The sequence below is a fragment of the Penaeus monodon genome, chromosome 13 (genome assembly GCF_015228065.2).
Source record: "Penaeus monodon isolate SGIC_2016 chromosome 13, NSTDA_Pmon_1, whole genome shotgun sequence".
Lineage (NCBI taxonomy): Eukaryota > Metazoa > Arthropoda > Malacostraca > Decapoda > Penaeidae > Penaeus > Penaeus monodon.
The window spans coordinates 28,339,971-28,352,470 of record NC_051398.1 but is presented as its reverse complement, the minus strand read 5'-3'; the positions used below and the strand labels follow the sequence as shown (position 1 = coordinate 28,352,470).

The 12,500-nt window shown below is 44.1% G+C and overlaps 3 protein-coding genes across 3 annotated transcripts in view; all 3 read right to left on the bottom strand.

The window, feature by feature from the left end:
• Positions 1-3,560, bottom strand: part of LOC119579913 (suppression of tumorigenicity 18 protein-like) — a 15,030-nt gene extending 11,470 nt beyond the window's left edge. Inside the window, exons 1-4 of the mRNA XM_037927759.1 lie at positions 3,483-3,560; positions 3,255-3,364; positions 2,142-2,240; positions 1,747-1,901 (exon numbers count right to left, since the gene is read on the bottom strand). Of these exons, the coding sequence (XP_037783687.1) occupies positions 1,747-1,901; positions 2,142-2,240; positions 3,255-3,364; positions 3,483-3,560 (442 nt within the window). The remainder of the gene's footprint in view (positions 1-1,746; positions 1,902-2,141; positions 2,241-3,254; positions 3,365-3,482) is intronic.
• A 1,295-nt stretch (positions 3,561-4,855) lies between these two features.
• On the bottom strand, positions 4,856-6,325 carry LOC119579912. Its single transcript, XM_037927758.1, has 3 exons — positions 6,090-6,325; positions 5,509-5,798; positions 4,856-5,256 (listed from the first exon to the last, which is right to left on the bottom strand). The coding sequence occupies exons 1-3, from the start codon at positions 6,323-6,325 to the stop codon at positions 4,856-4,858; spliced, it is 927 nt and encodes a 308-aa protein (XP_037783686.1).
• Positions 6,326-6,709: 384 nt separating this feature from the next.
• Positions 6,710-8,854, bottom strand: LOC119579911 (probable serine/threonine-protein kinase samkC). The gene is made up of 4 exons (XM_037927757.1): positions 8,804-8,854; positions 7,730-8,113; positions 7,405-7,668; positions 6,710-7,318 (listed from the first exon to the last, which is right to left on the bottom strand). Exons 1-4 carry the CDS (start codon positions 8,852-8,854, stop codon positions 6,710-6,712), a joined length of 1,308 nt encoding a protein of 435 aa, XP_037783685.1.
• Positions 8,855-12,500: the final 3,646 nt, after the last annotated feature.

Genomic DNA, 12,500 nt, shown 5'->3' with positions numbered 1-12,500 from the left:
GAGGGGAAGGGGGGGAGAGAAAGGGGAAAGGGGGGGAAGAGAGAGGGGGGAGGGGGGAGGGGGGGAAGGGGGGGAAAGAGAGAGAAAGAGAGAGAGAAGAAGAGGGAGGGGAAGAGAGAAGAGAAAAGAGAGAAAAGAGGAGGAAAAGAGAGAAAAAGAGGAGAGAAGAAAAAGGAGAGAGAAAAAGGAGAGAAAGAGAGGAGAGAAGAGAGAGGGGGAGAGAGAGAGGGAGAGAGAGAGAGAGAGAGAGAGAAAAAGGAGAGAGAGAAAAAAGAGGGGAAGAGAAGAGAGAAAGGGGGAAAAGGGGGGGGGGAGGGAGGGGGGAGGGGGGAGAGAAGAGAGAGAATACAAAGAGGAGAAAAAGAGAGAGAGAAAAGAGAGAAAAGAGAGAAGGAGAAAAAAGAGAAAAGAGAGAGAGAGAGACGAAGAGAGGGAGGGAGAGAGGAGAGAGAGAGGGGAAAAAAGAGGGGGGGGAAAAGGAGAGATGGAGGAGGAGAGGGAGGGGAAAAAGAGAGAGAAAAGAGACAAAGAAGAAAGAGAGAGAAAAAGAGAGAAGAGGAGAGAAAAGAGAGAGAAGAGGAGAGAGAGGGAGAGAGGGGAAAAGAGAAAAGGAGGGGGGGGGGAGGGAGGAGGGGGGAGGGGGAATTTTAAGGGGGAAAGAGAGAAAGAGAGAGAGAGAGAGGAGAGAGAGAGAGAGAGAAGAGAGAGAGAGGAAGGAGAGAGGGAAGAGAGAGGAGGGAGGGGGAGAAAAGGGGGAGAGGGGGGAAAAGAGAGAAGAGAGAGAGATAGAGAGAGAGAAGAGGAGAAGGAGAGGGGGAGAGAGGGAGGAGACGGAGGAGGGAAAAGAGAGGGAGAGAGAAGAGAGAGAGAGAGAGAGAGAGAGAGAGGAGAGAGAGGAGAGAAAAGAGAGAGAGGGGGGGGGGGGAAAGGGGGGTAAAGAGAGAGAGAGAGGAGAGAGAGGAGGGGGAGAGGGGGGGGAAAAAAAAGAGAAAAGGGGGGGAGGGAGGGAGGGGGGGGAGAGGGAGAGGGAGAGAGAGAGAGAGAGAGAGAGAGAGAGGGGGGGGGGATAGATAGACAGATAGAGAATCTGAATAGGAGGGAGTGGTATCGCCTAAATGAAGACGTGGCATGGCCATTTCCCCGACGTCTCGTAATTGAGTAGGTACTGAGTGTGATGTGTGTGGCTGGGTAGCCACCTGGCGTGGCTCCGCGGGCGTGTGTGGTGGGCGTGTTGCAGGAATTTGGGTGGGAAAAGGTAACATGCAAACGAAAAGGTCTTGTACGTCATGGCTTTAATTTCCCTCCCTCCTGAGCTTCTTGGTGGGCGGGGGCTGGAGTGGGTGGAGGAGCGGGCGGGCCAAGAGAGTGTGGGCGGCCGCTGGCGGACCTGTGGGCGCGCCCGTGGAGTACGAGGCCGCCAGGAGAGGAGGCCGGGGCTCACCCATGGCGGCTAACCCAGTGGGGACGCCCATGCCCATACCCAGCCCCGCCCCCCCGCCACCCTCCAGGGACCGCATCTTGTTGCGGTTGGCGATGGGACAACCCCCGAGGAAGGGGGGGGGGGGGGGGGGGGACAAAAACCCCCAGGCAAATTAGTCTGGGCCCCCCTCGGCAAACCCCCCCGCTACACAGTCCCCTTTAGTATTTTCCACTTTTGACGCTAATTATTTTTTCAGCTTTGGGGTGCCCGTATGTCCCCACCAAAGGGGGACTAGCATGGTAGAGAAAAATGGAATCCAAATGGGCCCCCTCCCTTGAGGGTCAGAACTAAGTGGGGGTCTGAAGGCTTTGCATGAGCTTGAATGGCTCTAAAGTGGCTAAATCTAAATCTACGATTATAGATCTGACTTTGGGAAACCTGCCGCATGGAGCCCCTTCCTCTAATCAAGGGACTACATGGGCTTTGTGAACGAAATGTCCGTGAACAAAGCAAATACATGAATACATTGCTAGCTTAAGAAGACCCTCCCTCTCTCCATCTTGATCTAAAGCCTCAAGTAATGTCTCCCCAGAAAGCACTGTTTGCAGATACCACAAAGTGAACGTTAACAGACATGAACAAAATGAATCGTGGCAGACAGGTAGAAATGAAGGCCTCAAGTGGTGTTCAAGCTGGCTCCCGCAAGCTCAGGCCTTCTTACCTCCTGTGACTGAGAAACTTGCCCGTGGAGTGCCCCGACCCATCACATCCAGGGACTGGACAGCTAAGGGCAGCACAATTGCGGTCAGTGAGGTGTTGTGAGGTCAAGTGAGGTGAGTGGGGCAAGAGCAGCGCTTCATGAGGGAGGGTGGGGGCAAGGAAAACCCCCGGCCCACTCCCGGGCAAACTAGTCTAACAACTATGACTCTACACTCTGGTGCGGCACCAATTTGAATAATTTAATCATTCGACTAAAGGTTACAGAATGAGACTTGAGAATTAGTATTGATTTGTTGAAGTTACTTTGGTCTATCCTTGGATGACTGGGCTTCAGTTACGTTGGGCCTCCCATACACCAACTTGTGAGACACACGAGGGCACACAGGCGAGCCACACCCTCCCACACACGTCGGGGCTCCGCCACAAAACGGGACCACTCGCGCTGTCTGATTTTGTACGTTACATTACGTCTCTAGTCTCTGCTTGGAGTCTCAGATGAACTGATCATGCAACACTCTCACCAACAGTTACACTCTTGGTGTCTTGTTAAAGGGGACATGCTCGATTTCCGCAATTTTATATACATGGTGAAAATGCTAATGTGAAATTACACAGAATGACTGTTGATAGACAGAACATGATGGTCCAAGCCTCGGGAGTCAGCTGGGAGGGGTGTGGCCCTAAGAAGGTTTCCAACAAAAGCAGGTACAGACATGGCGACACACACACACACGAATCGCGAACAACTATTTGCATCTGTGAAACTTGGGCAGCATGAATACTTTCCTGCTGTGAAAACTTTCCTTCTACTAATATCATCAATTATACTTTGGCAATTAAATATCCTTTGTTTTGTTCCCTTTCTTATGATGTACCCCCTTACAGTCTTTTTAGACTCAGGAGATAAAAATTAAAATCTACCATAGTTCCACAATGTAACTAAGTTCGCTTTTCGAAATCAACGTTCAATAGAATGTCTAGATAAAAAGTATATATAGATAGAGACACAACGGTGGTGGGTTGACCATCGTCAGTGGGTGTGGTTGGAGAGGGTGAGGAGTTAACGCGAGAGGCAACTACCAAAGAGGCTGGAACCCTGAGAATCTTGGCTTGTTTTGGGCTTTGGTTTGGGGGCGGGCCGGAGAGCGAGCGGTGCGACGAGTAGTTTCCCGTGACGTGTCCTGACCCGTCGCATCCCGGCGTGGGGCACTTCAGTTCTTGTGTCTGGTGCGGGATGCGACGGTCGGGCGGCGGAAACCGGACAGGCGGTGGTGGGGGCGAGGTTTAGACTTGGCCAGGTGAAGATTTTTTTGACCAAGACTGTGTGCAATAGGTTACATACGATGGGTGGTGGGGTAGATAACAGGTGGGCTGGCATGACTGTCCAGGGATGATTTGAAGGTATAAAGTCAGAAGGCATAGTGCGGTTTTTCTCTTTTGTTTTCTCTGTCTCCGTCTCAACCGCTATGGCTCATGAAAATCAAGCTAAGAGGCGACTACGGTAGTCACTGAATAAGAAATCTATGGTAATGACATTTCACAGTCCCCAGCCCCCTACAGGTGAAGGCACATCACTCTTTCCACTACGAATTGGTTCCCTTCTTCTTCCATCCCACACCTAATCCCGCACTGCAGCATAAATGCAATCAGGAGGACAGCATGGCAGTGTGACGTCATTATGCCATTCTCTATGACTGCCAAGGTTCCTCAGCGCTTCTCAGGCTAGCATGAATGAAGAAGGGAAGCTCATCGTCATCCTGAGAACAGCCAACGCTGCTCAGAGTAGGATGTCTCGTTTTACATGATTTAGACTGATCGTTTTTGAAATTGAAAAAAATAGCAAGAATAAATACTACCCTCTCACCCACATATGGCACCAGCAAACTCTAATGACACATCAATATTCTCGGAACATTTTAAGCTTTCTCATGATGTATACGAAAGTGCTTGGTCAGATCCGTAATATTTACAGGAGGTGTCCGAAAGTGCTTATGTACAAGTAAAGGGAACATACAACATTCCCAGAACACAGTGATCGATCTCTATGATGATTTAGCACACCAGGCAACAAGGGAAGTCCTGGTACAAGGGAATACCACAGAGAGAGGGCCGGGTGGAGAGAAGTCATCTGCAAGCATAACAGCACACGCGGATGGGATGCAATACAGTAATCTAGCGTGAATTCTCCTTGCAAAATTTACGACAGCCCGTATTGATTTTATAAAATAAATAACAAAAAGTGTTCATTACGAAAGGTAAGAGTTTAATTTTTTTCGAACATTGCAAGCGGATGGCATCGCTGTTAGGCAAGTGACCGATCTCCCCTTCCAAACCTTCTCGCCGATCGTCAGAGTGCAAATAACAGACAAGAGCTCAGTGAAGAACGAAATAGAAAAGGTATCCTACAAAACAAAAAAAGAAGACATGGAGAGGTGAAGATCACACTTGGCACACCCCCCTGGGATCCGCCGAAGCAGAGTGTGTGCCTTCACGATACACGATGGACACTCACCTGCGATGCGTGGCGTAGTTCCCCGTGACGTGGCCCATGCCGTCGCAGCCGGGCGTCGGGCACGGGGTTTAACTTTTCCCATCAGTTTTTTGTGCTCCGGGTATACGCGCGCACGCGGGGTGAGGGAAGGGGCGCTAATTGGGGGGGTCATGGGGATAGATGTTGGGGTTCATTTTACTATAACGTATCCTTATTGTGATTGTCTACTTTATGAAGCGGAGTTTATATTCAGAGTAATACTTGCGATTTGCATTAACAACAACAAAGACAAAAACGGCTACCGAAACGAGTCTGCGCTTAGTGAAAGAAAGGACAATAAAGCAGCCACTGAACCCGCTCATACCGCCTGCAAGGGTAAGCTGTGAGGGTAAGTTGCAGGAATGATGGGCGTACCTATCAGGCATGGGCGTGGGCGGAGGTTGAGAGCGTGACGGGGAAAGCTGATAGGGCGTGGTGCAGGCGGTGGTGGTCATGTAGTCCCCACCCATTGTGGCACCGTAGCTCCCGGCCCCCATGTAGCCTCCCTGGTAGCCCTGGTAGCCCATATAGCCGGTGTTATAGGCCGTGGTGACGTCGTAAGGCCGAGTTGTCATGGAGTTGTAGCCTAACAGTGGGGGCGGGGCTTGTTAGTGGTGTTAGAGGGAGATGCCAATGTTAGTACCAGTGGCGCTGGGTTAAGGCTACTATACAGTCACTCACTAAACTCCTAAAAAGGTTAGCTACAAGAGTGGTTTTGTTCACACGTCCAATTGTTAGTGAAGTTAGAAATGTTAGTGATGCAGCAAAGTAAGACACAAGAAATGAAATCTAACCAAATCTCACGAGCGGCTCTCCCATGACCAAATCAGAGGCTTACCGTTCATATTCCGGAAGTCGTGCGTCCTGTCGGGGCGTTGCTGCATAGCCGTTGTCGTGAGGCGGGCAAGCAGGGGCCGTGGGCGCACGGGCGTAGTCGGGCGTGACGCCATACTCCAAGGGGCGTGCGAGACTGAAGTTGACGGGTTCCGCAGGGGAGGAGAAGTCCACTGGCTCCGTCTGTTCGTCAATGGGAGGCTGCTGGAAAGGCGCGCCCCCGCCGGGGTAGGCTGTCCCAAGGCGCGACGGCGGACTGTACTCAGGGCTAGTGGGACGCTGTAGGCCGGCAGACTAGGCGTCAATAGGGATTGTGGGAATCATAATTTTGTATTATATAAGATGCACATAGGGTGGGATTATATTGGGCCATTTTCTCTGTTTATCACTATTCTTTGTATCATTATTGGAAACTAATGCTTTGGTTTGTTAGTATATATACAGACTGATACAGAGTGGAAGTGATAAAAGGAGAATAGAATTGCCGACCAAATGATTGTCATTATCTTCATACATTTTATTTATCACAAAGAGCTATAAATTTAACTTTATGGCTGCTAGCATCTGAGTTTCCCCGGTGGTCACCTGAGCGATCCCGGCGGGCGGGCCAGCGAGAGGTCCAGAGTCTGGCTTGTGTGCTGCGAGTCGTGGGAGCTCCCCGGGGACACCAGCTGGGGCCCGCTGTAGCAGGGGGACACGCCGGGGCCGGGGTACTGCGGGGACGTAACCATGGGCCCCCCCGTGCCCATGGGGCCCGACAGGTCCATCACGTTCGCCGGGGACATGGGGTTGGGTCCGAGCGCCGACGTCTTCACGCTCATTTGAGGCGGGGGGAATGTCGTGGGGACCCGGGGCGGCGGAAGGGAGAGGATAGTCAATGGCGCGGGGACATAAAACTTAAAAGGCTGACAGATTTATTATAAAATATAGTTATATATATATTAAATAAATATATTAATATATATATAAATATATTATATAATATATATAATATAAATATATATAATATATATATTATAATATATAATATATATATTAAAATATATAAATATATATATATATATATATATATATATATATATATATAGTTAATGTGCTGCTACCCAATTTGGCATATTTTGCAGTGCTTAGACCCAAACTCGGCATTCAGTAAATTGTGTCGAAAAGGATTTATCCTTTTTCTGCGTAGGAAACAAAAGCCCGAATTACCTCTGGTACATGGTGTTGGGCGGTGCAGGAGGCATGCAGGCCACGGAGCACGGCGTGGTGTCGTTCAGCTTGACCTCCGCCCCGCAGGCCTTGTTCATGAAGAAGCTGTTGTGCGTGGAGGTGGGGTAGTCTGAGGTGGCGGGGGGCTTGAGGGAGTCGAAGGGGCCGTGGGGTAGCAGCGGCCCGTTGGTGCCCACCAGGGGGCCCGGCCCGGGGGTCATCGGAGTGATGGAGCCCACGGGCGTAGAGCCTCCGCCAGCAACGGAGGTGCTGTCGAACGTGGTGGGCGTGGGCGGCATGTGGGGCTGCGAGACGGGGATGGCGGCCTGGCGGTCCAGGTCGAGCGTCGTGTACGAGTGCGGCAGGTCGAAGCGCGCCTCGCTGGCCCGCACCTCCGTGATGGTCGCCGGCCGGATGAGGCCGCCTCGTCCTCGCCCTTGTAGCCGAAGCAGCCGAGGCCTCCGGCGCCCTCGGACGCCTTCACGCTCACGGACGAGCCCAGGGAGCCCAGGCCCTTGTGCGGGCTCTGCGTGGCGCTTCTCGCGCTGTTGTTGGCTCTGCTGGAGGTGGTGGTGGTGAGGGTCGCACTGCCGCTGTTGCTGCTGCTGTTGTTGTTGTTGTTAGCGGTAGTGGTGTTGTTGTTGTTGGTGGGGGTGAGGGCCAGCCTGCCCCCCGGCCACGTCCTCCATGCAAGCTTTAGGAGGGTCCAGGGGTCTGAGGGCGGGCTGGTCGCGTGCGGCGGCGGCGGGCGCTGCGGCGGTTCCACAAGTGCTGGCTCGGGGAAAAGATCCCCCACAGCGCCCGGGGGGGCCCGCGCGCCTGGCGGGAAGCACGAGGGGGAGCTGCCTTCGGCCTTGATGCACGGAGGGCTCGGGGCAAGAGGCGGCGTCGGGGGAGTTCCCCTACCCGTGCTCGCGTCCTCTTCAGGAGCGGGCGAGCACAAGGACGCGAACCCCTGCGGGGAGGGGGGGCCAGCAGAGCCAGAGGCGCCGCCCGAACACGACGATTCAGCTGACGTGGAAGACGCACTGGAAGCTTCGACCTTTTGGCACCACCGACGGCGCGGGAACGGTCGACGAGGACGACGCTGGTGGGCCGACTGGCGGAGACTGGGAAGATGACGAAGCTGCCGCCGACTGGTCAAGGGCTGCACTTCTGCTGGATGAGGCTACGCTGGACAGTGAGCACGGGAGTGTGGCGGACGACAACGCAGTGGAGGGCGAGGATGATGAGGTGAGAGCAGACGCTGCTGCGGAGCACGACGCGAGGGAGGCGGGGCGCGGCGCAGAGGCTCCCGGCAGCAGAGGGAGCGACGGTTGAGAGAAGTCCAGCTGCTTCACGAGGCACACGGGGCGCAGCAGGCGCTCGGACGTCGGGGCTGCGGAAGTGACAGGCATGCACTGAGGAACGGATTCGGGGTCATGGCATGGCAAGGAAATGTGACAGTATAGCCTGGCACAGAATTTAAACGGACAGGACGCAACTACCGTCTTTGAATACCTTTTCTTATCACACACACACACACATACACAGATATATATATATATTATATATTTAATATATTTTATATTATATTGATATTATATATTATATATATATATATATATGTTTGTGTGTGGTGTGTTAACAATACACAAAAAAGAATAAATAAAAAATAAAAAAATAAAAAATAAAAAAATAATAATATAAAATATACATATATATACATATAAAATTAAAATAAATATATATTAATATTTAAATATTAATATATATTATGGATAGTAGATAAGAATGATATAGAAAAACCCCTATAAATAAAATATAAATATAAATATAATTATAAAATTATATATTTATATATAATATATTTAAATTTAATTTACAATATAAATAATAACACACACACAACATACATACAAACACGCACACACACACACCACACACTGCATTAGTTATTAATATGCAATATTCAAATAAAAAATTAGTTATGTAATAAATTTATTTATATTTATATAAAAATTTTAATGAAAATACATGTTACTATATATGCATAACACACAACACCACACAACAGAACTCCCCCTTTTTCCTGACAAATTGTGCCCCACGGGGCCCAGCCCGTTGCTGTAGCGGTAGTAGGGGGCGCGGAGCAGGGCCATGCTTGGCGGGCGTGCCGAGCGCCGTTTGGACGGGCCCCCGGCGCGGGGCCCCGGAGGGGCGAGCGGGGGCAGTGTCTCGACTGATTGACGTGGCCTCGCCCGGAGCACCCCGGGGTTGGGCACTTGACGATCGTCTCGTGCGCGGCGAGGACTGTCGGGCGGGGGGGGGGGCGGACGTCAGTTATATTGGATGCAGATGGGGATAGATAGACACGTATAAATCGATAAACAGATAGACAGATAGATAGACAGAGAGAGAGAGGCACAGATGGATATACAGCGAGATAGATTGCTTGATATATAAAGATAGATAGGTGGATAGATTGATAGAGGAATAAATAGTTCGCCGAACAGACTGATATATATATATAATAAAATATTATTTATATATAATTTTTATATTTAAAATATATATAAGATATAGAAGATAGATAATAAATATATTATTTTTTCGAATATAAAAAATAAAATTTAAAAAATATATAAATACTATATGAATATAATATATATATATATATATTATATATAATATATATATATATTAATAATTTTTTATATTTATAATAAAACACACACACAAAAACACACACGAACCCAAAGGGTGAAAATATAAAATAACATATTATGTAAATATATAAAAATAAATATATAAAAAAATATAATAATATAATGGGTGTGGGGTGGGGGGGTGTGTGTGTGGTGTGTGGGGGGGTGTGGGTTGGGTGGTGTGGGTGTGTGTTTGTGTGTGGGGTGGGGAGTAATAATATATATTATAAATTTTAATATTTTAATAATTTTAAAAATAAATTATAATAAAATTAAAAAATAATAAAAAAACAATAACACACACACACACACACACACACACACACACCACACACACACACACATATAATTATATATATATATATAATATATATATAATATAATATATATAACCCCACACAACACACCACACACAACAACAACACACACACACACCCCAAAACACACAACAATTTTATATATTAATGTATATAATTTAATATATAAATGCATATATTATAGAATATTTTATTTTATAATATATTTTAAAATGCTAATATATATAAAATTTTTTAATATTTTATAATAATATAATATTATATATATATATATACCACACACAACATGGTGTGGTTGGGGGTTGGAATATATAATATATTTTTTATATATATATATATTATATAATTATATATTAAAAATATATATATAATTACATACATATATATTAGTATATTAGAATATATAAATATATAGATGTATATAAATACCATATATATATAATTATAAATTTTATTTAATATATATATATAATAATTAAAATATATATTTACACACCACGCACACACGCACACAATGTTAATATATTTATTTTATATATAATTATATATAAATAAATATTATTAATATATAAAAAAATATAAATATTATATATTATATATTATAATATAATATATATAATTATTGTGTGGTGTGGGTGTGTTGTGTTTGTGTTTGTGGTTTGTGTGTGTGTGTGTGTGTGTATAAATATATATATATGTGTTGTGTTGTGTGTGTGTTGTGTGTGTGTGGTGTGTGGGTGTGTGTGGTGTGTTGGTTTTGTGTTGGCTGGGGTGTTTTTGTGTATATATACAACATATTTATTATTATATATATATATATATATTATATAAAATATATATACTAGATATATATACTATAATATATAATATATATAATATTATACATATATATGTATAATATGATTATATACATTTTATATATTATATAAAAATATATAACTGCTCTCTATTAATATATATATATATATATTTATATATATATATTGCACACACTCGCCCACACACACAGACACACACGCACTACACACGCAAGATATGGGGTATACTAGCGAAATATATATAATTAAATTTTATATAAGAAATAAAAATTTACATAATTAAAATTTTATAAAAATTTTAAAAAAATATTAATATTTTATATAAATTGGTGTGGTGTTGGGGGGGTTGGGGGGGGGGGGTGGGGGGGTGGTGGGTTTTTGGGTGCTTTTTGTGTGGGTTGGGTGGGTGTGGTGGGGTGGTGGTGTGTGGTGTGGGGGGGGGGGGTGGGGGTGGGTGGGGGGGGGGGTGGGGGGGGTGGGGGTTTGGGGGGGGGTGGTGGTGGGGGTGGTTTTTGGGTGGGTGTGGTGGGGGTGTGGGGGGTGGGGTGGGTGTGGTGTGTGGTGGGGGGGTGTGGGGGTTGGGGTGTGGGGGTGTGTGTGGGTGTTGGTTTGGGGGGTAAAAGTTTATTAAAAAATAAATAAAAAAAAAAAAAAAAATAAATAGCACAAACAAACAAGGGCCAGTACGTAGTTTTATTATACATAAAATTAAAAAATAATATATAATAAAAAATAATAAAAGGGGGGGGGGGTGGGGGGGGGTGTGGGGGGTGTTGTATAATAATTTTTAAAAAAAATAAATAAAAAAAATATATTATAATAATAAAATTTGTGTGGGGGGGTGGGGGTGTGTGTGTGGGGGGGTGGGGGTGTGGTGGGTGGGAGTGTGTGAAATAAAAAATATATTAATATATATATTAATATAGATATAAAATATAAAAAAATTTCAAGGGGGGGAAAAACAAAAAAATATATATATAAATTAATATAATTAATAATATATATAACACATAATAAGTATATATATACAAATATAAATAATACATATAAAATATTTATAAATTTTATTATATATATTATATATATATATTATTGTGATATAAAAAATGATAAAAATATAATATATATATAAATATATATTTATTAATATATAAAATATGATAATATTTTTTATAAAAAAATTTAAAAAAAAATTATAATGTATATCACACCAACACACACACACACACACACCACACACACAACACAAACACACAACACAACACACACAACATAAATTATAATTTATAATAATAATAAATATAATACATAGTATAATAATTAAATATAATATATATTTATATTATATAAAATTTTATATACAAATATATATTATACAATATATATATGTATATATATACATTAATAATAAATATATAAAATATTTTATATATTATATATTTTTTAATTTATATTTTATATAAAATATAATAAATATATAATTATATTATTATATTTAATAATGCACACACGCGACACACAAGCACACAGCACAACACAGTAGTATGTGTATAATATGCGTAAAATTTTTATATAATATATTTAATTATATATATAAATATATATATATTTCACATATATAATTATAAAATATATACTTTAATATATATAAAAATTAATATTTTTATATTTTTGTATGTGTGTGTGTGTGTGTGTGTGTGTGTGTGTGTGTTTTTTTGTGTGTGTGGTGTGTGGGGTGTGTGTGTTATGTGTGGTGTGTGTGTGTGTGTGTTTTTGTGTGTGTGTTGTGTGTGGGGGTTGTTGTGTGTGTGGGGTTTTGGGGTTTGTGTGTGTGTGTGGTGGTGTGTGTGTGGTGTTTTGTGTGTGGTTTGTGGTTTGGGTGGTGTGTGTGGTGTGTAGTAACAGTTTTTAAAAAAAATATATATATATATATTTTATATAATATATTATAATATTTAAATTTTA